The sequence below is a fragment of the Aedes aegypti genome, chromosome 3 (assembly GCF_002204515.2).
Source record: "Aedes aegypti strain LVP_AGWG chromosome 3, AaegL5.0 Primary Assembly, whole genome shotgun sequence".
Lineage (NCBI taxonomy): Eukaryota > Metazoa > Arthropoda > Insecta > Diptera > Culicidae > Aedes > Aedes aegypti.
In genome coordinates, this window is record NC_035109.1 from 406382789 (window position 1) to 406409871 (window position 27083).

The following is a 27083-nucleotide window of genomic DNA, read 5'->3' on the forward strand; positions in this document are numbered from 1 at the left end:
TCTATCATCTACGTCTAACTGTACTCGGCGGAAGCGAAACTTAGCAGGCGACGGCCAATGTCACCCACCGCGCAGGTGAAAAATAACGCTTTTCCAGGTGTCCTCGCTGATTACTATTCGTAAACAATCGCAATTCCCACACCGCGCTCTCCTTCCACCATACAAGGGGGGTGTGCTCAGCAGCTCATCGTCCATAGCGCGATTGGTCATCGCGAGCACGTAGCGTTAAGCGTCGGTGACTAGATTGAATGTGAATGCATCATAAAAAAAATACGTTTTGCAGCGCTTTCGGTCATGTACAATCTTTTGTGTTCTAAACCGTTGCGGAAGTAGGAATGCGAAGTGGCGATCGCCGCACATTCCTCATGTCGCTGTATCTGACACTAATGACAACCAGTTCGTACTTACCGGTGGGCTTCTGGAGTTCACTCTCCGCTAGATATTCTTTGGTAGCTGTCATCTTGCTGCGTACTAAAACTGCTGGGATTGTTTCCGTTTGTTTGTTTTTAATCGAGTGCTGGAATGCTGCTATTGGCTTTGACTTCTCGTTCCGAAGATCTTCTCGTTCAGATCTTCTATTGTACAGTTGCGCGGTTCCGCTTTGGTCTCACTACTACTGAGTTTTATCAGCGCCCGTTCTCTTTAGGCGGTGATAATAAAAAATAATAATACTGAAGCGTGATGAGCTCAATGCTGTCTTAATCTGGAAACAATGCAAAAGAAATGAAAGTGATTAGAATACGGAAATAGCTTCATTCCAGGCGATTGGAGTGCATGGGCGTTGCTAATGGGGGGCAAGGGGTTCCGTCAGTAGTTCGCAGTGTAATACATTAATTTGTTTATTACGATACGTTACTTATTGATATTCTGATAATTCTGAGATACTGCTTTGAATAGCTCTTTTTTTATGATTGTTAAAAGATTTCCTTCCCTAAAAATGTTTTAAAATGCAACTTGTTACGCATCCAAAAATTCGTCCGAAGTTATCTTTGAAAATTCTTCCAGGAAGTCCTTCCTAAAATCTTTTTTATTTTACATCCAGATTTTCTTGAATCATTTGTAAAGGATACTTGATAGAAATTCTTCCGGTTATCAATGGCAAACATCTAACAGCTTACAACAAATGCCACTTAGGAAAACTTTATGGCTATAGCGGTCATGCGACTCAAAGGTAAAGTGAGTCTATATTTTGATTCCAAATCTATTTATATTCGATGTTCAGTGTACTACATGTGATCTTACAATACTAAAATAAAAAAAAATCTTAATTGAGAGCAAAATAATGGAAATTGTGTGAGTTTTCCCTAAAAATATCGCCTGTGCCGAATAAAAACCTGAATTTTAAAAAGATAACATCTTCTATTGCACTAAATGAATAAAGCGTGCAAGAAACAACCAAATTATGAGCCTTGATATCTGAATTTGTTCACAAGATTTGCTTAAAAAAATACTGGCCACACTGGCTTTTGTATCGTCAAGGTTATCGACTGAAAAACAACGGGGCAGTCTCAATGAAACTTGATATTTTGTTAATTTTTTTTCTAAGGTGTATTACTTCTGATTAGATCTGAATGCTTCAACGAATTACTCGAGACAGTTCAGCATCTCAAGCAGATATTTCTTTAAGGGAATCTCAACAATTCCACCATAAGTTCTTCAAAAGATTCATTTAAGAAATCTTCCCTAATTTTTCCATGGGAACCTCAAGAAGTTTTTTAATTTGGAGGTGATAGTGGGTCAACACACAGGTGCATTTGTTGAAATTTGTTAAAAAACTTCCGTAATGAGACTTTTAATGAACATTCAAGTATGAGAATACGTTATTCACATTTGCAAATGTAGAAAAGTATCAGGAAATCATTGGTTTTCCATTGAACTGAAAAATAGGGAAATTGATCAATTCTCACTCATATGAGGGCCGGTGTACCAAAAGTCAATCATCTTATGAAAAGCTTTTGTAGAAACAGGCAAAATGAGGTCAATGTTGGCCAATTTAGTACTGTTTTTACAGAATTTCTAAACAATTTTCATAATTAATGTCATGAAAAGTTAATAATGAAGCATTGTTGCTTGAAGAAATACAATTGGTTATTTTTCTGTTTTTCTATTTGTCAAGTGTCCAACGAAGCCAAATGTTCAAGACAACATTTGGATAAATTTTGAATCCATGCTTTTTGAAAAAATCTTAAATTGATTCATAAAAAAATAGGCAGTATCCTTTAATCAAAGCCTAGAACACTTCCAGGTAAAATTCTTAAAGTGATTAAAAAAATATGAAATTATCTTTTAAAATATTTCTGGAAATATTTATTTTTAAATGAATACCATTGAATTCATTGTAAAATTCTTGGATAAATCCTTGACCTAGTTTATGGAAGAATCTTAACTAAAACTCCTGGGGAAGCCCATGAAGTAAGTACTTTTGCTTTTGAATGCAATAGGCCTCTGCACTGTTTTGATTTTGCATGGGATTTTGAAGTTTACTGGCCTTGTTGTTTACAATTTTCATGGGAGAGTGAAAGAGATGGAATGATTTTTGTGCAGAGCCCCATACCTTTTATGGAATCTGTTCCTGCTTATTGCATCGCAGTAACCGACTATGTAGTAGTCCAGAATGAACGGAACTAACATCCAAGTTTGCTATAAATACTGCTCTAATTTTAACTAAAGGTTATTATTGTCCAAACCTTAAAAGCGAATACATGTTCGAAAGTTAATACGAAACTCAAGCGATTTTATTCACCCCTGCTATCGATTTGGTCCTTCGAAACGGATAAATTTGGTCCTTCGAAACGGATCTTAAAGAAACCAGAAGCAATATGAAACCTCTAATTCCCAAAACCCTAGCCCTGGTCATTCTGGAATTTTGAATCAAAAAGCCATCAATTCATAGGTGAAGTGTAAAGAAAGATCATTGGTTCGAAAACCTTTATCCAAACTGTTCAAAAATCTTTATCTTTATCTAAACTATCAAACTCCAGTCCATCCAGTTCGTCCAGTCCGTCCAGTCCGCCCAGTCCGTCCAGTCCGTCTCCAGTCCGTCAAGTTCATACAGTCCGTCCAATCCGTCCAATTCATTCAGTCCATTCAATCCGTCCAGTAAGTCTAGTCCTTCCAGTCAGTCAAGTCCTAGGACGTCAATTCCATCCGTTCAAATCAGCCAACCGTTCAAGCCTTCCGTGCAGTTCGTTCTTACCAGAGACGAAAATACTCAATCTACCCTCGCCTATATTGACACTTGCTGGGTAGAATCTTCGTTGATTTTTATTTGTTTTATCCTCACCTTGACAACACAACAAAGATTAGCAAAGCGCTTGCCGCAAGATTTTCAGTTTCCTTTTAGCCTGCTGATACTCAACCGCTTGGTGATTGTCGGAAACAAAAAATGATATTCATTCTAATTAGCTTGACTTTTTTACATTCCGCTTCGGGAAATTGTAATTTTTGCACGAAGGACACTAAAGACGCGTCAATATGATCTATTTCGTGCATCAGATCGTTCATTACCCGTATAGCAGAATATTGTTTAATTAATATGAACCTCATTGATATTCAATTTTCTAAAACTGACGCTCTTCTGCTTCTGATAATCAAAAACCAGCCTCCTGACACCGCCCATACAACCCCATTGAAAAATAACGAGCAAACATCTCTGGTTCCTAATGGGAAATGGTTCCCACTGACAGCTCAATGTTTGTAAACAAATAACCGTTTGAGGAATAATAATCGATGATGGCGAAATCTTTTTCTCCAAAAAAATTCTTTTCCCGCATAACAATAGTTATTCGAACAAACAAACGGTTGCAAACTATTGGATTGCAGTACAGCAAGTCAATTTGGGTTGAAGTGATTAGCTAGAAACACATTTTAGTATTGGAGGAAAAATTCCCTAATATGATTAGGCCATTGTACGTTGTTGCTCTTGAGTTTGATGCTGACCACGAAAACATGGCTGCCTAGCACCGGGTTGTCAAAAACACCAAAGACATACGGGCATCGTTGTTTGTTTTCTTCATCTACTTTTGTGCCATCTTCATTGGTACACTCATATTGGTGGTGGTGCGGTTACTTTGATGGAGGCATAAATGTCAGTGAATTGAGTATAGTGAGCATGATTTTTTTCGTCCCTGGTTCTTACAAGCCATACGTCAAAACAATTGGAATTCTTGTAAGAAAAGCAAAGCTCCGTGATGCACTACCCGACCAGACGGAAGAAACAAGATTATAGCAGAATGTGTTCCTCTAATATGATTTTGTTATAAAACATGGACCGTTAGTAGTTAAAATAACAAACACTCTAACAAAGTTTGCACCAAATTAAACTAAAATATAGCAAACGCTGTTACAATTATATCAAAATTATTACAGAATGTGTTGTAAGGATGAACACAATTATTGCATTATTAATGTTTATTTTAATTTCCTACAAACTTATAAATGCGATGTCAATAATATAACAAATGTTGTTCTAAATGTGTTACTAAAAATATAACAAGTTGAGAACAAAGTCAACTTGATAACAAATAATCTTGTTATGTGGTTCTGGTCGGGTAACCATATCGCTTGAAAGATGCCAACTAAACGAACGCCTCGTACCAAGAAACCTCCTGCTCAAGAACCGACAATTGCTGTGAGCGAAAATAAAGATCAACCCGATGCTATTCGTATGCAATCTGTAGAACCATCAACCCCAATACGTCCAAATTCATTGCCACGAATTAGCTCCAACTCATTTCATGGTTTCAACACCTGGGAAGAAAATTGAGATGAAATAACGATGAAGCAACTTAAAGGATACTTTCGCCAGCGCAACAAAGTAGAGCAGTCTGTTTTCAGAATACAAAGAATGATAGAAGAAAGAAACTTGATGGGACTACCACAACTCAACGTCACTTCAAAAAATCTCTCTGCTGCCTTTGATGAATTTAACTCAGCACACAACAACGTACTGATCCTCGTACCTGACGAAGCTGTTTCCAAACAAAATAAAGTTTTTGCTGCCTTTGAAGAGCTTTCCAATTATTAGACGGGGTTGGTGGTCTGATGGCTACCGCTTCTGCTTCATATGCAGAAGGTCATGGGTTCAATCCCAGGCCCGTCCCTTTCCTCGTACTTTGTAGTTGTATATCTCTCACTTGCTTCTATCTTCCATTCTAAATATATCACGCTCAAACTATTCGTTCATAGCAAACGCTAGAACCAGAGACGGACAAGAAACCGTTTCCCTAACGCTTCCTACTTCCACGCGCACGCCTTTCTTACGCCTGATACATAGGCAGTCTGCTAACCACAAAAGCAAACCTCTCTGCCATGCCTTTCCCCCAATCCATACACTCCCGCATGAACTGACGTGGATGCAGTGGAATATACGGTCTACGTGGGAGTCAGTTCAATGCATCATCAATTCCTCCCCCTTCCCCTCATTGGTCTGCATTCTGACGTGGCAGGTGCCATTGTTGCCTAAAAATAGAAGATCACCAGCACTTATACACTGAGGATGCCTGTTAATCCCAAGCAGTCATTCGGTTGGTTCCTTGTGTAAGTGCAGCTGATCTGGCAATACTGGAGTGCATCCACGGGCGGCCAATCAAGCTCAAGCAAGCAAGCTCAAGCTGAAGAGCTTTCCAATTATTGTTCTACCGCTATAGAAGAACTAATTTTTCTCTCAACTAGGGTTGTCATGTCTATTACGGCTTAACCAGCCGACGGTGTTTTGAAAATACCTAAAGGTGGTAGACACAAAAGTCAATTTGGACAAATTGAGATGTAAAATTGTGATAATAGAATTGTTCTAGTGGGCTTCGATCCCACGACTCCCAATACGCTAGACTGGGCGCGTTAACCAACTACGCCACAGAACGGGCGCCAAAGAAAATACTAATTCGTCTTGCAATTCATCGAAGAAGAAGAAGCACCCATCGCCTCAAATAATCATTCAACAACAACCTTTAACAGTACCGATTCCAGCCTTTGACGGAAGATATGAAAATTGGTCTAAATTTAGAGCAATTTTCCAAGATCTCATGGAGAAATCGCCGGATTCAGATGCAATAAAACTATATCATTCAGATAAAGCTTTACTTGGATCCGCTGCACATGTTCTTGGTGCAAAAATTATGAGCGAAGGTAATTATAATCAAGCCTGGAATATTCTAACGGAACGTTTTGAAAACCAACGAGTAATCGTCGAAACTCACATACATGGACCACTTACGCTGAAGAAAATATCATCAGAATCGTTTAAGGATTTTCGATTATTGATTGATGAAATCTCACATCATGTGGAAAGTTTACGATACCTCAAGCAAGAATTTACAGGAATATTCGAACACATAATCGTTTATCTAATCGTAAATGCTCTGGATAAAGCAACACGAAGAGCTTGGGAGTCAATTCAAAAGAAAGGTGTGCTACCAAAGTGTGAAGCAACAATAGAATTTCTCAAATCCCGATAATCCAAATAATACAGAATCTGATTCGGAAGAAATACAACCAGTATCCAAAACTTCTTCCTGTAGTTATGCTGAAAAAAAACATGTACATGTCTTCGACAAAAACAAAAGCTCAAACTGGAAAACCGAGACGAAATCCTGGGGAATTATTGATGGATTCTTTTGAAGATCTATTTTCAGAATTCCTGCAAGAATTCTGGAATTACTACTGGTAAAGATGGAGGAGCAATTTATTTCGAAATTTTCCTTATGATGATTTCATGCCTCTAATTGGGCAGGGTTAAATCGACAGTCAATGAGACGGCCTCCTATTATATTCAGTCTTCTACCAATCCATTCACAACCTGACCTATTCGAAATATTACATTGAGTTGCATTTTAGACTCCACTTTGTCCACTGTATTCTGTTACATGAGTTTTTACGTTCTTCATAGTTTTACGCTTCATGTAAAAGATTAGAAAAACCTCACAAAACACCACCCCTTGATGAAAATTCTGGTTACACCCATGACAGAGTAAGTGATGGCGCTACGGTTAAATGTGGGCTACTAATCTGCATACACGTACACTCCCGTCGCGGGATCAAAGCAGGCGACGTGCGATCGATCCCGTCAGTGCTCGAAAATAAATAATGCATTATCAGTTCCCTTGACAACGACATCCCCCTGTCAACGAAGGTGTACTGACCGGTCCGAAACCAATCCAGACAAACAAAATCTCGGGTTCCAGATTTGTAAGAAACGCAATCATAGAACAGGTGCATGACTGCACCCGTTGCGGTTGGCTTGGCGTTTACTGCGCATTCTAATTGGCGATTAGTGGTTGCTCGGTGTTTTGATTGCTGTGAAACAAAACCAAATCAATCTCAGCACACACCATCTCGAGATCGAAGGAGGCATGTGCTGGTCATTTGCACACGTGCTACCAGTACTGACAGCTGGCATTCCTATGGCTTTAATAACAGCTATTTCGCGGTATAATTACAGTGACATTGCTCTCTCGCATGTGTCCAAGGTTTGGAACCCATTCGGATCCATATTTATACAAAAAAAAAAAACACTGCATGACGCAAAAACTTATTGTTGTCATCCACATAGTGACTCTGCATAGGATCAAAGCCTACTCCGCTAACGTGGAAAATGTAAATGAACTTTGCGTCAAATGAATAAATTTCATTGCCAAACAGCAGTCAATAAACTGCTTTATGATGCAGATAACAACCCATCTAGTTTTCCGAACTAGTGCAACTGGATGCCTAGCAACCAGTGATAAATTCGCACCCCCTTAATGTGATTACGTAATCGTTCAGTTAAATTTGCGTTGACGCGTGCAAATTCGCATCATTTTCTTCTCATTTCAACCGAATCACGAATCCGGCTCCAACCTTGAATTGAAACGAACCGCACCGGAGGGACAATCGGACGATGAGCTGCGCAGTACCGAAATATACGTACCCAGCGCCGCACAACAAGTGTAACTTAATCAATCAAGTAAATTTCTACATTAGAAAATTGATGCTCGCCGTGCCAAGTGGGAGCATGGAGATGGCATCGATCGAAAGTCGTGAGTGAGCGAGCGAGCGGTGTGGATGGAATTGTTTGGATGACAGGGCACAATCTCAGAACGACGATCATGATCAGCAGCATCCATCTTTCGGACGGTCGGGTGGAAGGGAATAAGCGCAATTTTTGGCAAAAGTTGTAGGTCGAGTTTAACGAACAACTTGGGGTACGACGATGATGAAGGCGCAGCGTTTGATATAAATTGACAGTTGGAGGGTTCATCTGCGGAACGAGTTGAAGTCGATAGATCTCTGTGCGATCTGAGGTAGACATTATAATTACTACCTCCGATCACGCAAACTTTTTTTACGTTTCTTTTGCGATTATCGCAAGGTTATGATGATTTGCACTCTGTCAATAATGCACTTTGAACAAAAAAAAAAAAAACAGCAGAGAAGGAAAAAGGACGAGAGCAATTCAACAGAGAGATAAAATATTATTGAACGATGGAAGTAGCACTTTTTCAGACACTTGAACGTTGTATAGAACGTATGAATTGAGTACCGTCAAACAGCTTGCAACACTTAGAAACAAATCTAAAATAGTAGTATACGGAGCAAGTTGCAGAATGATGAGTTTTACAGGACGAGTCGTAAATTTAACTATTAATTAGGATAATTACGACGAGTGCTGTGAAAATCTAGTTCTGCAACGAATTATGTATAACATTTTTTGCAATTTCGTAGAACACCACTTGATGGTATCAGAAATTATATCGGAATGCATTCACCATTATTTTACAATTTCTTGAACATTGTTGTGTTATGATTCATTACGCAACTCAAAACAGTTGCTTAATGAGGAAACGTTGCGTAATGAATCATTACAGCACTGGTTTCAGTTGCGTAATGACTATTCCCGTACTGCATACTTCAGTGCAGGAAAGTAGGCTGTTTCATGACAGATGGTCGTGATGAAAAACAGCCTATTACGATGTTAAATTGCAAAAAGATCTTTTTGCTATTCCGTTTCAAATCAATCAACATTTCATTGAAAAGATGTACAACATAATGGCCTGCTTTTCCTACCAAACAAGCAATGCTGAAAAGTGCTCCTACTTATGCCGCTCAGGTGGAAATTCCATGAATTTTCCCGCCGTTATTTACACTGGACTCGGAACAGACGACCGACTGCAAGGTACTGGGCATCCAACAGATATATTTACCTCTGGCAGTAGAGACGCAGACGATCGACGAGAGCAGTGTTTTGTGTAATCTGCTGGTGACGGTAATAGCTTCAGAAATTTCATATTAGAGTCCGCTGCCAACTCTATACCAATCGGAACATAAGAATCGGAATCGCTCATTGTTTAGAATAATGATGCTGTCCGAACAATGGTTTGAAAAATGATGACAATTTTTTCAGTATAACCTACTATGATCATAATTTTCCAAACATAGTTACGGACGGCCATGTGCAGAATAAAAAAAAATAGTTTAAAAAATATTCCTCAAGTAACATTTCATGAAATTGCAAAAAAAAATACTTTACGCCACTCGGTGCAGAACTCGATTTTTACAGCACTCGTCGAAATTATCCAGCTAGGCAAGCCGTACTCGGCAAACGTACGGCTCGTGCTGTAAGAATCTTCAATCTGCGTAAACTACTATTTTATGTATTGAAATTATAATCTAAAATTGTTTAGCTAACTCCTGAACAGCAATAGAAAAATGGAATATCACGTCGTTCTGATAACCACTCGCGCAGTGATTTTTTCGTAAAAAAAAAAACAATCGAATTATTGCGATGAAACAGATGAAATAACGTAAATCTAACATTAACGTCGTTATGTGCATGTTAATATCAACAATTGCAGTATGATGTTACGCAATATTCACCACGCATGTAATGTACATGTTATTTGGGCCTTGCTTAGCCAAGTGGTCCGCCATGAAGGTGTCTGGGTTTGATTCCCAGACGGTCCAGGATCTTTTCGTAATGGAAATTTCTTTTACTCTCTGGGTATAAAACATCATCGTACCTGTCACACGATATACGAATGCAAAAATGGCAAAGAAAGCTCTCAGTTAAGGCTAAGTAGCCCGTCATTCGTTTTGGCAACAATGATGACTTTTCAGCTTGCATTTCAAAGTGATAAAACTCAATCTCGATAGTTAATATTGACTTGAAAAAGTATCACTGTATGCGCTAACATGCATAAAGTATGCTGATACTTTTTCAGCTGTGTCAGAGCAAAACCAACAAATTTTCTTTGATTCGAAATCGTGAGATGAATTAGCAACAATCATCAACGACGCGTACAAATTTCAATGACGGCCTACTTCGCCTTAATAACTGTGGAAGCGCTTATTGGACACTATGCAGGCTTTATCCCAGTGAGGACGTAATGTCAAGAAGAATAAGAAGTAATGTGCATCGAATTCGTCGTGATATTTCAATTTGATGGTTACTCTGCATAGTCATTCCCTAAAAGAGAGGAGACACCTGGCTTAGATTGCGAGCTCCCAAAAGCAGTGGTGGAAAAGTTCGCATCGCGAAGCAGCTTACGAGTTTATACCAACGCATAACAAACATGACAGAATCGCGAACTGGCTAGGTGTGAGTAAGTCCGTACTACTAGTTTGTAGTCAAAAACCCTTGGAAACAGCCCTTGAACAGCTCTGAACATGTTCACGAATCACTTTAGCTTCGGTTACTTGAGAGCACGACAGATGCGAGTAAACCAGCGCTCCGACGCTCGGAAGCGTTTGGTTTTGTTTTTGTTCCAGTTCAGCAGGAATGTTCGCCACTTTCCATCACTGCCCAACAGTCAAGGCAACCTGTCACTGGAAAACCGCGCATTCGAAGAGCAGAGCGTCAAAATTCAAGTAAATGTTATTAAATTTCTGGGTAATTTTCGATGATTTCACATTTCAAAATGTTGTTGTGTGTTGGCAAACTGATTTGCTTTTTTTATATTCATATTCTTTTTCATAGTGAGCAACAAAATGTGAATATGATTTTGACCACAATAAGTTAATTAAAAATTAAAGAAAGGCGGTAAGAAAACATGTTAGTGAGCTGTTTCACCTACCTATTCGAAACTAACAAAATTTCTCTTGTTCAAGGTAGCCCTATGGTCAGTTTCCATATAGACTGGCGATCAAATATATTTATGAGTTTTATGATACAAATTTGATGATTCGTTCTCGAAAAACAAATTTTCGAGACAAACTTTTGTAATTTTGTTTACCGGCATATCGGTCTATTTTGCTCGAAAGTAGGGGGGAGTAGGGAATAGAAAGCAATGAAAACTAGATTGGTAGGTACCGTGAGGGAACGGCAAGAGAAATTGGATTAGATGTTGAAGAGGGCATACCATATGAAACAGTATTACTTGAAACGCCCTTCTTTCTGGCTTACGTCCCCTATGGAAACGGCTTGGCGTGTTGTTCGAATAACACTACCAAGTCAACAACCAGTCAAACAGCTTTCGAAGCATCTTGTGAAAAGGTCTATTCAATTATCCCTGGAGTTATCTTTAGATGTTGTCGAAGGGAAATTTTTTAAATATTGGAGAGATTAAAAAATCCCATAATGAAAAAAAGTGCAAACATGTGCAGTTCAATGTTCTACGATTCTTTAGTTTCGTCTTTAAACACCCTTGCAAATACATTTCAACCTAGGACACAAAAATTTTCGAAGAGTAAAGTTACGATAAAAAATCATTATATATACCTAAACTGATAGCTTTTTGAGTAAGCTTTTAAAAAGTTTATAAAGATCTGTATAAAATATTACGATTAAAAACTCTACATTTGACGTACTGTATCAATGAAACTACAAAAAATCTTGCTCTGATATTCCAGGAATATCTCGATAGTAGTGTTTCAAGATATTTTTTTTATTGTTTGGCCACCTGATAGCCCATAGTGAGTAGCTCTGGAAGGGTGTTGTTCTCGCCAAATCCATGTTCTGCAAATGATATGTTCAATGCCGAGCAGCATCGATATTAATAAAAGAGGAGGAGATCTCTTAAACCACATGTCGTCTAACAACATAAACATATATAACAGAGGGGATTCTCCTACTTTTGTATATGCTATCCGACAGGAGATTCTTGATCTCACGATCTGTAGCGACCTGCTATTAGAGAAGATTATGATCTGACATGTTTCTGATGAAGAATCATTAACAAATCCGGTTCGATTTTGAAGCTGGATCAGAAATAACAGAAACCCAAAGAAAACCAATTGGAAATTCTATCGTTTTCATTTAACGAATAAGAATTCGTATAGCGGTTAACAGTTCACGACTGTTTCACAACTGGAAAATGCCTCTAATGGGATCATTGGCCAAATGATCTCATCTTATCATGCTAGCTGTCCTATTCAACAAAGGTCATCTAACAGGGATGTGCCTTGGTGGAATGACAAGCTGGCAGGATTGAGGAAGAAATCCAGGCGGTTGTTCAATATAGCAAAGATCACTTTAGATTGGGTTAAATACAAAAAAAGCTCTAACAGAATACAACAGAGAACTAAAGCACGCCAAACGTAAGGCCTGGAGACGGGTATGAGCAAGCATCAACAACGCTCCTGCAGCTTCAAGGCTGCGCAAAATCCTTTCAAAAGACCACTCAAATGGTCTAAGTAGCCTTAGAAAAGAAGACGGCAGTTTTACGGTTGACCTTTCTGAAACACTGTAAGTAATGAAGACAAGTTATTTCCCAGAATCAATTCACTATTCGGATGAAGAACGGATCTTAGATAAGGCTAGACATGTATAGTCGATAAATGCCTATCAGAGAGCCTGCGAAATTTTCACGCCATCGAGGGCCTTTCAAATTTGCCGGGAAAGATGACATTTTTCCAGCCTTACTGCGACAAAGAAAAGAGACGCTTCATCCGCGCTTAACCGAAATATTCAAAGCTTAATCCGTAAATTTCACCGTAATCTCAACATCTGAACAGTTCGGTAAAATAAAACAACGTAACTCAGTCGAAAATTAACGGGTTCCGGTGGAATTTTACCGAAAACTGTAAAAAAATTACCTTACTCCGTTATACTATTTCACCGAACTTTTCTGCTGTTGAGATTACGGTGAAATTCACGGATTCCTGTAAAATAATTTAAGTGTTTACAGCTCTTTTAGAGACAATGGAAAACATAATTTATGACTTCATCAAATCAACAAGTTTAATGGAAATGCCTCTTTGTAAATATCAATTTGCGTATCAATCAGGTAAATCTACCATTACGGCGCTGCAGTCGCTGGTATTGCGGCGCTTATATTAAATCCACATCCAGCGGCGGCGGTAACGCGCAGAAGATATGCGCGCAATTCAAACGCAACGTCAAAATTCAAGTAGGCTTGGATTTTTTCGTTCTTCAAGGACGCAAATGTTTCAAATTTGCTAAATCTGAAACATTTGGTGATTTTCATTATCACTGCGACGGTATATCGACATTTTCAGATAATCGCATTACGTGGGTTTATCTTGCAGAGCACAATATATAAAATCGAGAAATCTCTTGAAGTCAAAGAAATAGTCGTGGTTGCTTTTCTCGATGTTGAAGGAGCATTCGGTAACACATCATATAGCGCTATGAGTTCAGCCAAGGGGCTTAGATAAAAGTATCATCTATCTAGTAGAGATGGTCGGGTTTCACATTTTTCAAACCCGAACCCGACCCGTACCCGACTTATTTTATTTCTTCAAACCCGGACCCGACCCGAACCCGAGACAATGATTGAAAAGCAAACCCGGACCCGACCCGAACCCGACCCGAACCCGTCCCGAAGCCCGAAAAGTTTTTGTAAGAAAAACCCGAATTAAACCCGAGTTTGAAAAGATGGTAAATTCATCGTTTCTGATGCATAGGCAAGCTTTTAGGTTGTTTCTCTGTTCACAATTTTCACCAAACCCGACTTAAACCCGACTCAAACCCGACTTTTTGCAAGCCCGAACCCGACCCGTACCCGATCATTTTGTAGCCTTCAAACCCGACCCGAACCCGAAAAATTTCAAAATTTCAAACCCGAATCCGACCCGAACCCGCATTCGGCCAAATGGCCCGGAAGTAGTAGCCTAACTGGCAACAGTCTTCGCCTGCGTAATTCTATGGAAATTATGTTCAGTTGTTTCGACGAAGTACAGAGGATGCCTTCCAATCAACGAAGAAACTGTCAAGGAAATGTACCATGTACCATTAAGGCTCATAAATGCCAGATTTTCTGTGATAACCGAGAAATTTACTCTGCAATTCACTCAACTGCCCGCAATTCCACTCAAATTGGCTTGTTCAGGCGTATCCTGTGTTGTACATATTCTGATTCTCCGTTAAAAACTGAGCCAGAATCCAAAGTTTCATAATTTTCCGTGCCCTGGAACTATTTTTAAAACATGTTTGAATTTAGTATGGAAATCGTGTTTGAATCACCCTTCGGAAAATTTTACTTCGGGGCAAGCTGTCATTATGTAAATTGAAATGTCATTAAGTCTACGGATTGTAATCTTTTTTAATAATTTACTATATGAAAATTAAGTCATTAAAGTGCAATAAAATCACGTTACACTTATAAAAATATGCTCTTTCGATCAAACTACAAAAAACTGTGATTTTTTCATCACTAAACAACCCAATTGAGAAATATTCGTCAATTATCAAACCCCAGTCCAAGATCTGTTTTAATTGCAATATTCTTCAACAATCTTAATATGGAGTTACGTTTGGCTTGTCCTTGAACAAAACTAAAAGTTCAGCTGAAATGTCTAGAAAAAAATTGTAAATTTTTATGGAGGTGCTGATTTTTTACAGATTTCTTGCATATTCGCATGCACATCATCAGGGTATGCATACAAAAACAATATTCCAATTTCCTGATTTTTACGGATGCTCAAACAATTCAATATGGATGGCAAAATGGTCCTGCGATTTTTTTGTTTTTGTTTTTCATCCAAAATGGTCAAATTTGGAGGATATGTTTTAACTTATATATAATTTTTTGTATTTAAATTTATAAAATACTGTGAGCTCAAAACAGCTTGAATTTTGAAAGAGTAGGTATTTGTTGAAATATCTAAGAAGATCTTGGAATTATATGAAAAAATGTTTGATCTGTGTTTCTAAATTTACAATACATTTTCACAAAACGGTAAAGTTCAATAGCCTTCCCGTTATCTTCTGAGAATGCCTTCGGGATTATATGTTAGACATGGTCCCTGGCTGGCTCCTAAAGAAATTCTTCTAGTGAAGCTCGTGTTAGATCCAAGAAGAGATCTTTTCAGTCGAAACGACATTTCGCCAAAAAACATTTTGCTGTTTCCCCTTTGAAGCTACACGACATAGATTCGAAAAAGCATCTTCCAAACAATACATAAAATATATGGGCAAGAATCTCGTCAAGAACGCAACAAATATCAGCCCAAGAATACCTAAAGGACCTCGCTATTTATTTATCCATTGAAGATCTTCCCAATTTGTCGGAAATGATTGGAATAATTCACTGTGAATCTGCAGAAATCCACAAAATCTTGTTAGGGGCGTCATAACAACTCTGTCATATATTAAGGATCATTTAAATTAGTAATACATACTCGCCTTCATCAATAATCAGTATCATCGGTAACTTAGTAGCCGTGCGGTTAGCGGGCTTCGTAACCGTGCGGTTAGTGTTACCAGGCATCTAGCCGCATCGTGCTAAGGAGTGTGTGTTCGATTCCCGCTTCAGGCCGGAAAACTTTTCGTGAGGACGGAATCAAACGGAATTCTTGATAAATTTGCCCAAAATTGAAATAGGGCTCCCAAAGAGTTATGAAATTGTTCTTGGCGCAAGTTTGGTCTTGTTGAGCCAAGTGTGACAAGCCTTACAAAAATTTCGGAGGATTCATACAAAAAGTGTGACAAAGCGGGAGAGATCAAAAAGTTGAAATTTAGCATGACATAATTTATAAATCACGCAATAAACCCACAAAGCATTGTTAGAAAAATCTACTAAGCATATCCTAGGAAACCAAAGATTCCATCCATTTGAAAAAGCAAATCTTAAGGTGATTATAAAAGGAAGCCAAACTTTGAATTTTCAAGTGCACAAGACTGGAGCATCTGACAACAGTTCGCGTAGAAAATCAATCAACTTGCTTGCTTGCTGGTGGTGACCTGGGAGGGAGGCACCGATACTACACACGAAATATAAGACAACGTTATTTTGAACTGCAAGATAACTCCAGTATGCCAACAACAATCAAGGCAGGCTTCGAGAAAATCGGTAGTTTCCTTTTGTTGTGCACCTTTGATCTTTCCTGACAAACATCAAAAAAGGGCCACAGTTTTCTATGCACTAAATATTCATTTTCATTGGAAAAAGTAGAACGATGCGTTTTTCAATGCTTTATGTTCAATCAGATTAAATGGTGCTCACGTGACATTACTTGAATTATGTGCATGAATTGATTTTTATACGATTTTTATCACTTTTGAAGAAATACGAAAATGTGTTTTAATCAGTTACGCGCTTTTTTCATGTTAGTCCAATGTTTGAGATCTGGGCTCACAGTGACAGTTCGTGACAGCGGAATCTCGGCTCACTATGACGTACAGAAACTTTGTATTGGTTTCTCCCTCCCAGGTGGTGACCAATGGGATAAATTTTCAACGCGGAGCACTGTTTGGTTCGCAAGTCTTGTGCTCTTGAAAATTCGAGGTGTGGCTTCGTTCTATAATCACCTTAAGTTCCACCTCACATCTTGATTTGGAACTGTATCACTCTAATTCCACATATGTAGCGCACAGCCTAATGAATTTTCTGCTTCATTGTTCCACTAAATCTCGAGATTTGTTTTAGTAATGTTTTGATGATAATTGTGACAATATGAACATTTAGCGGAATTTTTAGACCATTACAGAATTGCACTAATGGTCATTTCAAAATATATACAAACTTCTATCCGAATTTCCCATAAGACATAGGAGATACCAATGAAAAATGGCATCATTTTGATAAATGAAAGCTTTGAGCTAATTACTGTGGATCTGAGAGAAACTCGCGAAGAGGAAAAATATCAACGCCATATGCAGCCCAGATTCCGCTGTCACGAAACGTCAAATGCAGCCCGCCGTTTTTATGGCTGCGAAAGTGAAATTGTATTCACAATAAGCTTCTATTTAAAACCTCAGTTCCGCCAGTTTTTTCCAAAGTTGCTGATAAATCTAAACACAAGATAAGTTATTTCTAATGTCTGCTACGTTTGCTGGCATGAAATTTCGTTCAAAAGGCTGTTTGTGATTCGCTGTAATGCAAACGCAATCATTTTTTGCTGAGAGGTTCATGTTAGGGTTTGAACGGTTTTTGGTATAAACACAAAGTGGAATAAGAAAAAAACTCAGCAATCCCAGAAAAAGAAAATCGTCTTCGCAAGTCTCGTCTCAGCTGTGGATGTATTCTTACGTTGAAAACAAAATTTTGCTTCAGTTGAAGTACAATGGCAAGAAAAAAAGAATACGCAAAGAATCAAAATAGGGTGCAGAACTACTTGGGCACTTTCATAATTCACATTGGTATGGGGGGTTTTTCTATGCCGAATTATCTGAAACTTCGCACAAAGAAGCACTTTAGTACGACGCATATTGTGGCCAAATATGAACTGTGTAGATTTAAAAAAAAAACACTGCCGAAGTGAATCAAAAGTGCCAAAAATTGGATCCGGCTCCCTATATGTAGAAAAAAGCCAACAAATCCAAAGGGTATCAACAACCGGTTTGCGAAGAAAAAAAGTGTGACTCAAACCCAAAATTGTAAGTCAGTCAACAGGTTGCAAAATTATCGCGTGACAATGGGCGGTAAGAAATCGTTTAACTGGTTAGAACCTGACAAATTTGATGACACTGGAGTGACGTAAACGAAATGTTATTATTATTTCTGCCGTTACGTCATTCCAGTTCAAACTCATTAAACCAGAAGCATTCAGAACTGGTTGTTAAAAACTGTCATTGTGATTTTTTACTTCCAATTCAATACCGCTATCCATACCCCTTTAATTTAAAATTAATTATCTGCATCTTGCCGGTCATTATGAACTGTGCTGAAACTAATATGCGTCGTCTTCTTCACCGGTCCGTCAAAATTACGTAAAATATCATCTTCCCAAAGCCCTGCCAAATCACTCTCCTCCATCACCGCACTCACAGGAAGCACCGAACACAATGGACCAATAAAATTCCATTTCTTCAACGATCGCCTGATTGCAATTATCTACCCGTCGCTTAAGTGCCCACTCACTCTCTGCCCGGCCGCAGTGCCTGTTCCTGTTGTTCCTTTCCCGATAAATTGGTCAAATCGGTCCTTCTCCGAATTCTGCCTCACACAGGCCACAGGCCCGTCGTCGTCAACCACTACTCTTCTAACTAGCACATTGCACGCATTCCTCCGCTGCTCATCGCCTATCTTCCCTGAGGGCTCAAATTCACCATCCGGAGCCGATCGGATCACACACACGTGCAGACCACAACTGACCGACCAATCGACGCACAGCACTTTCGTTTTCTGTCTCTCTGGCGCGGGATTGATCTACCGGTCAAAGTAGGCTTTACATAGTGCAAAAAAAAAACTCGTCACCCTAGCAACTAACCGCGCGCAACTCAACTCTGCAACTCTTTCGGCACTTATGCAAACTCGATCGATGCCTGTGGCTACTTCGCTTCTTTCGCACAGCAATTAGGCCGCGGCGAAGCTGTGCGAAACCTAGGCCTCCTTTGACTGTATGCAGTCGGGTTGGCATTTGGTCTTTGGACAATGGCAAAGCGCCCAGTAACATAACGTGATGGGACGGCGTTTTTTCGTCTGATATTCTTCCAGCACGTCTCGTCCGAAAGTCACGTCCGTCCCATCCGAACGCAGTTGTCATCGCGCACATTTTGCTCGGCTTCCGATTCTCGGAAGCTTCGCCTGCGACGATGCACAAAGAACCTGCATGAGAGAACGCACTTCCAACTGCAACCGCATCGCATCGCTTGATGAAAAGTTCAAAGTCATTGCCACGTAGCTGTGTCTGGATAGGCGTAAGACCGGCATCTTGAACGCGAGCGCGCGCCAAACAAGTTCCGCAAATGTGATAAGCCGCGGAAAACACGCGTTCGGATGTTGCTAGATCGAACCCTGTGTTATCTCCCTCCGCTTTTAGCAAATACGTCCGGCAACCAATAAACGGTTGTCAATTCGCCTCTCGGCTCGATGGAACAACTTTCTCAGCACAGCACATCATCTCGCCCGAATTAATCACAGTAAGCCGTTGCGCGATTGATAATGTTGTTCAACGCCTACTTGGGTTATTTATGACGCACCATTAAGGCAGCAGATAACTGCGATTATTGTACACCTTAATGCTGCGCAATCGCTAACTATCAACTATCATCGTCGCCGATTGGACATTATCACCGAGTGGTTCCATTGGTGACGTACAATACAGGGGAATTTTACTGGAGCACTTTGATTTGCCTGTTTTCAGTCTGCTTATGTGAAAATGGACCTAACTACTGGACCATGCGAATATACTTCACAGAGCGAAGCACCATTTATTCATACCTTTTATTCGGTTAATCACGGTTGATTGGCTTGCAAAAATTAACATACAATAACGGGAAGTCGCGGTGAGAACTGTTTGCGAATCTGTATTGCGTGCACGTTGCACAACGTTTACTTCGATCGATCAGATGTTCACTTTCATCAGAATGCGAGCTTGCTTCGATTGACCTTCCAACAACTTTCATCTCCAAATTAACCGTTCAAAATCGTTCTATGCACTTGCTAGTCGTAATTTCCGCGCGCGCTCATTTGTCCACGATGCACATGCTGCATCTTATGAGATACAGCAAAAAAAATTGTAAATATTTGGCGACTGTTCACCTTCTTTCAACCGAAAACAACAACCTCTGACGAGCAACTGAAACGTGTACAGTTCAAAAATAGCTCAGCCACCGAACACTGTTTTAGCTTTTAGACACTTCAGTTTCGGTTTACTACTTTGTCCGGCACATGTTGAGCTGTTTATAAATTTCATTACTATACAGCCGAAAAAGCGCCACGATAACGTCGAACTTGCGCTGCTTCTGTTGCACGTGAGATTCGTTTCGTGGTGTCTACAATTAATTAAAGTGAAACCACCAACGATTGATCTCGTCTGCACCTACGATCAGTGTTGGGAAACTCGTGAGTACTCACTGAAAACTGCAAACTCACTCGCGAGTATGAGCTGTACAGCTTGAACTCTCGCGTGAGCAGCGTTGCCAACCTTCCAGATTTGTCTGGAATATTCCAGATTTTTGAGACCCCATTTTACAAAAGTCTGGAAGATCCAGATAAAATTTGAAGTGAATTTGTAAGGTTTTGTAAATAATTTGTAAGGTTCTCCATAAACAACACAAGCGATCCAGACTTTTCCAGACAAATATTCAAAATCTTCCAGATTTTGGAAATAATAACTTGGCATCCCTGCGCGTGAGTATACTCAGTCGTGAGTTTCAGTTGTACAGCTCATACTCGTGAGTGAGTTTTCGACTAACATTTACTCACTCGTGAGTAATTTTACTCACTTAAAATATTGTAAATATTTCAAAAGCTTGCGAATGGCTCAAATAAATAATAAGTAATGAGTAAGGCTATTCTTGGGGTGACCTTATTCAAATAATAACATGAACATTTTATTCTGAAAACTATTTGATGCACGCAAAACGTTATTCTTAACACAAGCTGTGATTTATGTTTGGTGTTTCGCTGCGCATGTTGCATCGTAAATGCTCTTTTCTTCTGACGTTACACCTCTACTGGGCCAGATTCTGCTTTTTAGCTTAATGTACTTATGATATGAGCATTTCCACATTTATCAACTATGAGCTTTATTTATTTGCCAATTGACTTTTTTTAATTCTCTATTTTACGATATGCAGCACTACTGCAATAATAAAAACCTGAGACAGAGACTCGACAAAACGTATCTGAGTTTCGTGCCAAAACTAATAAGCCGCTGATTGGTCTGAAAAACAGCGTTGCCAGCAATATTTTGTGCGACAACTTCAGCACCAGTTTTTCAATTTTCATTTTTTCCGGTTTTCTGACAACACATAGATCATAAAAGAGGAGCAGAAATCTAACAATAAGTCAGGTGCCACATGTCTTAGATAGAATCGAACAAAAGAAGTTAAAAAAATATTTCAGAAAATTATTTTTAATTTATTTTTTATTCATTATGGGACTAGATTAAACGTTGAAAAAGATACATTTTTAAATGTCTGTTCCTTAAACAGCGCTATTAAAAATTCTATATTGAAAAATTATGCAAACTTGCTATTACCACATAACAGTAATGACCAAACAATAATCAGAGGCCCGTATAATGGTTTAATGAGGATAAACTTATCATTCAGTATCTATATAGAAACCAAGTAAAATATAATAAATTCCGAACATTTTTCTGATCAGAAATCTTTTTTCGGCAACGTTGCATACAAGTTTTCTAGAACAAACTTGCAAATTACATAAGGTTTGCTGAAAATATTCAAAAGCGAAATTACATATGAAATGGGCAAGATGCCAATCGCAAATCAAATTTATGTGAGGTACCGTGGGGCAAGTGGGTAAATGGGGTAAGTGAAAATAATTTGTATATTTTACTAAATATATGTATTTACGTTTCAAACTGCGTAAACCTTTGAGGTGTGTTTGTGTTTTCTTTTTAGGTAGATATTAGTAAACAAGGTTCGCAATTACCATAGAAAATCGGAATGTGCTTCAAATTCAAGAAACACAATACTCAAAGCGATAAAAGCTATTACTAATCATGGAACTTCTCTAAAAGAGATTGCCAGACGATATTGATGTGTCTACTTCGGACAGCCGATTGAAAGGAAAACGTTGATTGAAAAGTTGCAATATAAGAGAACGCACGGGAATCTCATGGAATGTAAATGTAAAGCTAGCCCAAAACATAAAAATGGGCTATGGGTCTATCCACACAAAAAAGAATCCGAATTCTATTGAAGGATTCCGTTCCATAAAATAATTTCTCCCGAAGAGAAACAAATAACGACCGGTGAAAATTCTACAGAGCCGCAACTGAACAGAAGAAAATTGAATTGACAAGAGTAAAATTTTCTTTGTTTACATGTTACTTACCTAAGGAACAGGACGCCTTAAGGGGGCAGGATCAGTCATTGATTTCGAAATTTTCAAAAGCAGTTTTTTCATTCAAAATCCAGAAAATTTACAGGTATTTTGTTCCCCTACCGAAACACAGTGAACACATTTTCATCGAATAATTTTTAGTTTTGAACAGAAAAACTGCTTTTCAAATTTCGATGATGACGATGATTCCGTCATTCGTTAACTAATGTTGAAGTTAATAGAAATCGTGAATATAACTAAATTTCAATTTATTGTTCAAAAACTTGTGAAGCAAGTGAAAAGTGACATTTTGCAAAAACTTTTTCGGTATTTTTTTTCATTTTTACGTAAAAATCAATTTTAGCATACTGTTTATATTTGGTGGGAGTCAAGTTAAAAAATAAAGACGACCTCATTTATTTCAATTTAAAGTCTTTAGAACTATACGATTTCCATAACCCACTTGCCCCACGGTACCTTATTCCCTTTTTTACTAATACTTCAATTCAACTTTGAATATCAATAACATAAACGCGTTCAGAAAAAGTTACAGTATTCATATTATGCCACTAAACGAAATAAATTGGTCTGGAAAGTATTTGAACGCAACCGGATTTTCGCCATTATAACTTGTTTATCCATTCTGATAAACTGGCTCTGAATTCGGTAAAGTTTAAACAACCATACTATAAAACTGCATATCACAATACACACTAAAGTCGACAGCAGCTGTAAACCCTTTGAATTATTTACATTTACAGTCTTTTACCTAGATTAGAACACACTAATGTACAATTTTATTTTGCTATGGAAATTGGTTACTCACCATACTCACAAAGAGTAACTTGCTCACTCACCGTGAGTAATGACGTCATACTCACTGCGAGTATTACTCTTTACGTGAGCAATACTCGCAGTGAGTTATGACGTCATACTCTCGCGTGAGTTAGAGTAAGGAATGAGTGACTCACAGCGTGAGTATTACTCGCAAACGAGTACGAGAGTGAGTATTTTTTTACTCGCGAGCACGAGTTTCCCAACACTGCCTACGATCACAAAAAATAAGATTTTTAGCAAACCGGTCATAATTGAGGTCACTTCGTCTAACGTTTTACGGGTCGAATCTTTATTTAGAAGGGGGCCAACGGAATATTCTATCGCCTTGGGAATCATTCACTTTTTTAAAACACCAACCGCACACGAAAACAGATTTTGACAACCTAACAATCACCCATACACTTTCGAAACAAAAACTATACTTACGTTTTGGCAAAGCAAAACAGTCAGTTGGCGTGGTCAAAGTTGACTACTGCTGCTGTTGGTGATGGTCGTCATTGTTAAATGCTTCATTTTTTTTTGGGATGATATTTTGATGGACAAGCAAGTGTGAAGATCCAAAAAACGATTCCAACAGATGGAACTTTTTTGGACACTGGAAGCTGGAGACTCAGCACCACACACCGGGAGCGACTGAACGATTAATACTCATCACTGCTCGCTGACAGGTAAATGATATTTATATTGAAAATTTGCGCCCCGCGCACTCTCGCTCTCTCGCTGCTCGTGCACTCAGACACCGAGCGTCCCGTGGAAATGAGCGGGTTTGATAAAGAGATGATACAGCAGGTGGAACAATCGTAGCAACCCGGCTCCTAGCAAAGCGCCGCACACAAGTGTACGCGATTCATGGCACACTACACTTGCGACGACGGGGTTGTGCAAATATGTTCCACGGAGAGCGGACCGACCGGTCAACTGTGATCGGCCGAGCTTATCAGCGTTCTCTCGACTGCTCTCAGTCACACATCGAAAGATCGAATTCGCCTCATAATAAAAAACGGTACACAACAGGACACTTTAGCGCACCACAGTCAAAAGATTGAGCCTCTTGGTCAGAGGTTTCCAACTCTGGGGGTGAGTGCATTTTCTAAACTTTCTAACTGAAATGATTTCTTTTTAAGAATGTTAAGAAGTTTATTTGATGCTGCAAGTTAGGAAATCTAATTTGAAGACTTTGGAAAAACTACACAGCGGAACACATTTTTGTCTCACGCACCAAAATACCGCCATTTACATAATTTGAGATTGCTGAAACTATTGCCGTTCTCAAAAATATCATGGCACGTTTAGTTTTTACGATAGGCGGCATCCACAAATTACGTAACGCTCTAGGGGGAGGGGGGAGTAGGCTCAAGCGTTACGGCTCATACAAAAATTTTAAATTTTTCATATCAAAAAGCGTTACGGAGGGGGGGGAGGGCGTCAAAAATTTCCAATTTTAGCGTTACACTGCCATATTGGCTGTTGGAAATGTAGAATATGACGATTTCAGCCAGCTTGCATGCAAGTTTACCAGCTGTTATGGCAATTTATGTTCTTAATTTGTCACATAATTCAAACTTCATGCGTTAAACAATACTAATCAACAAAGTTCATAATAGCTTGAATGCTTAAAAGTTAGTCTTTGACGGTTTAGAAAACTATTACATTTTACCATATAAAGAAACTAAGAGTTTTGTGTGGAGGTCGTAAGCATGTTGAAAAAGTCGATTTACACTACATTTAACCATGCAATTTAAACTAATTTAAAACTCAAACTCTCCTTCTAGAGACACAAAATTAAACTTTGAGAGACGCAAAAAAATATTTTTGTTACGCTAAGCTATCGAAGATTTTCTAGTAGAACTCCCAAAAGAGTTCTCAGAAAAAATCCTGGTCAAATTCGTGAGGGATTTCTTCAAAAGCACATAAAGAAATCCTCTACACTTAAATTATTTTACCGATTTCTGCAAATCGATTCGTCGAAAACCCAAAATCAGAGGAAATTGTCAATACAGTTTATCGAGATTTCCGAATCTAAGTGGGTAATTCTCGCACAAGAATTATGTACATAAAAATTTTAATTAATGACATTAATGACATAAAAATGTCAGAATGAATGCTTAGATGAATCATTACGAAATTCTTGAGGAAATTAATACAGCAAAAAATCTGAAAACAATTCATATCACATGCAATCCAAAAAGTTTATTTTTGAAAATGTCTGGAGAAAATTTCGGGGGATCTCAGAAGCAATGGTCGGAGAAGCTTCTGAAGTAAATGTCGGAGATACGTATTGAGGAATTGCCTGAGGAAATTTATAAAGCTCTAAGAGCTATTTATGGAAGTATTCTTTAACAGCTTCTGAAGTAATTCATAAATTCTTGCGTGAAGGGGCTCTCAAAGGAGTTTCTGAAGAAACTCTCTGTAAAATTCCTACAAAAAATCTTGAATAACTCACTAGAGGTATTCTTGTATGAATCAATAGACATATTCCTGGAAAAAAAATAACCGATTATTAACAAACAGAATACTTAGAGATATATTACGTAGAAATCTAAAAGAAAGCCAAAAAATATTTTTGTAGGATATTACGGGGAAATTACTGAATGGCCACTAACATAGTATGCCAATCGAACTGGGAAAACGAGATGAAGACTGGAATATTAATCCATAGTAAAAAAAGACGGAACAACCCGGGTATTCGAGATGGTCAGGACATTAAATTTATTAGCAAAAAATTCAACAAATGAACACTCTAATTTCAAGCTTTGTTTAGAGTACTTCAAATTTCGAATATGACACATTCATATGCATACAATCCTGCCAATTGTAAGTAACAACTATGAGTAAATGTCATTATAATTTCTGATAATATATGATAAAAATAACTTATTTTAGTATTGAAAATTGAATATAATGCATTGAAATATTTTAATTATTAATTCAAATCTAAGAAGCGTTGGATTTAAAGCTGGTTAAATGTTGAAGACCATACTGTGATGGAAATATGAAAATAGAATTTCAGTGCCACCCTGGTAAATTAACTTTAAAAAGATCTGACAAATGATCTGTAGAATCAATATTTAGCAAAATGAGTCAAAGGAATAATCAGACTTCATGATTGTTAACAGTGTTGTGAAAAACTCAATTTCTCACAACTCACGCTTGAGATTTGTCATGCGTGAGTTGTAAATCATGCAACTCAGCAGTCAAAAAGTCATGGATGAGTTGGCTCACCTTTTCAACTCATTGTCTCGTATTTCCACAGTTTACTCACATACGGCAATAATTTCTTGTTAGTCTGGTAAAATTATGTTAATCCTTTCTAACGTAAACAACAACATTCGGGTTTCACGAGTTTTTGCCGGGTTTTGCGACTGAATATTTTTTTACGGTTTGAGTTGATTGAGTTGATTTTGCATCAAAATCTCAAGCGTGATATTTGCGAAGCAGATCTCTAATGAGTTTGCTCTCACGGGAGAGCGTATTGATTGATATTTTGAGTGTGAGTCTATCAACACTGATTGTTAATACGTTTGACTCAAAGATTGGGGCTTTAGGACATTTGGTCGAATGACCTTTGGTCGAAAGTACATTTATTCGAATGACTTTTGAACAGATTATCAAATTATTTGGTAATGGTTTATCAAAACATCGTTTGGATGAACAGATAACAAATCAAACTAGAATGTTTGAACCTCATCCATGGTTAATCCATACTTAAGTTTATTTTGGGTAAATATATTGTTCATCAGAAATCAATAACGAATCGCGATGATTATTATTACCTACACTTATAATTTAATAAGTAAGTATTACTACAAGTGCCTAAATAGGATTAATTATTAATAGATCTAATTATTCTTGACATTGTTCTTATTCTTGAGTGATTTTTGGATTGAAGGAAAGGACGTTTTATTTTACCAAATTTTATATAAGATCAAAAATAATTGTCTTGTTGTGTGTTTATTTATTGCTGAACTTTGGAAACATAATGATCTGTTGAATTTACTCTTCTTTCAGAGTATCATCATTCTTAAAAAAAAACTCCTTCTGTATATTTTTTTTGTCGCTCAATTATTGGAATATTGATCTTTATCTAATGGTGACTTTCAGTGTGATTGCTCCGAACCTTTATTAGCAGTCCTA

The 27083-nt window shown here is 38.2% G+C and overlaps 1 protein-coding gene across 1 annotated transcript in view; it reads right to left on the bottom strand.

Moving 5' to 3' along the window:
- Positions 1 to 23615, bottom strand: part of LOC5568583 (putative inorganic phosphate cotransporter) — a 74933-nt gene extending 51318 nt beyond the window's left edge. Inside the window, exons 1-2 of the mRNA XM_001652362.2 lie at positions 23376 to 23615; positions 409 to 703 (exon numbers count right to left, since the gene is read on the bottom strand). Of these exons, the coding sequence (XP_001652412.2) occupies positions 409 to 460 (52 nt within the window). The 5' untranslated portion in view covers positions 461 to 703; positions 23376 to 23615. The remainder of the gene's footprint in view (positions 1 to 408; positions 704 to 23375) is intronic.
- Between the last annotated feature and the right edge of the window lie 3468 nt (positions 23616 to 27083).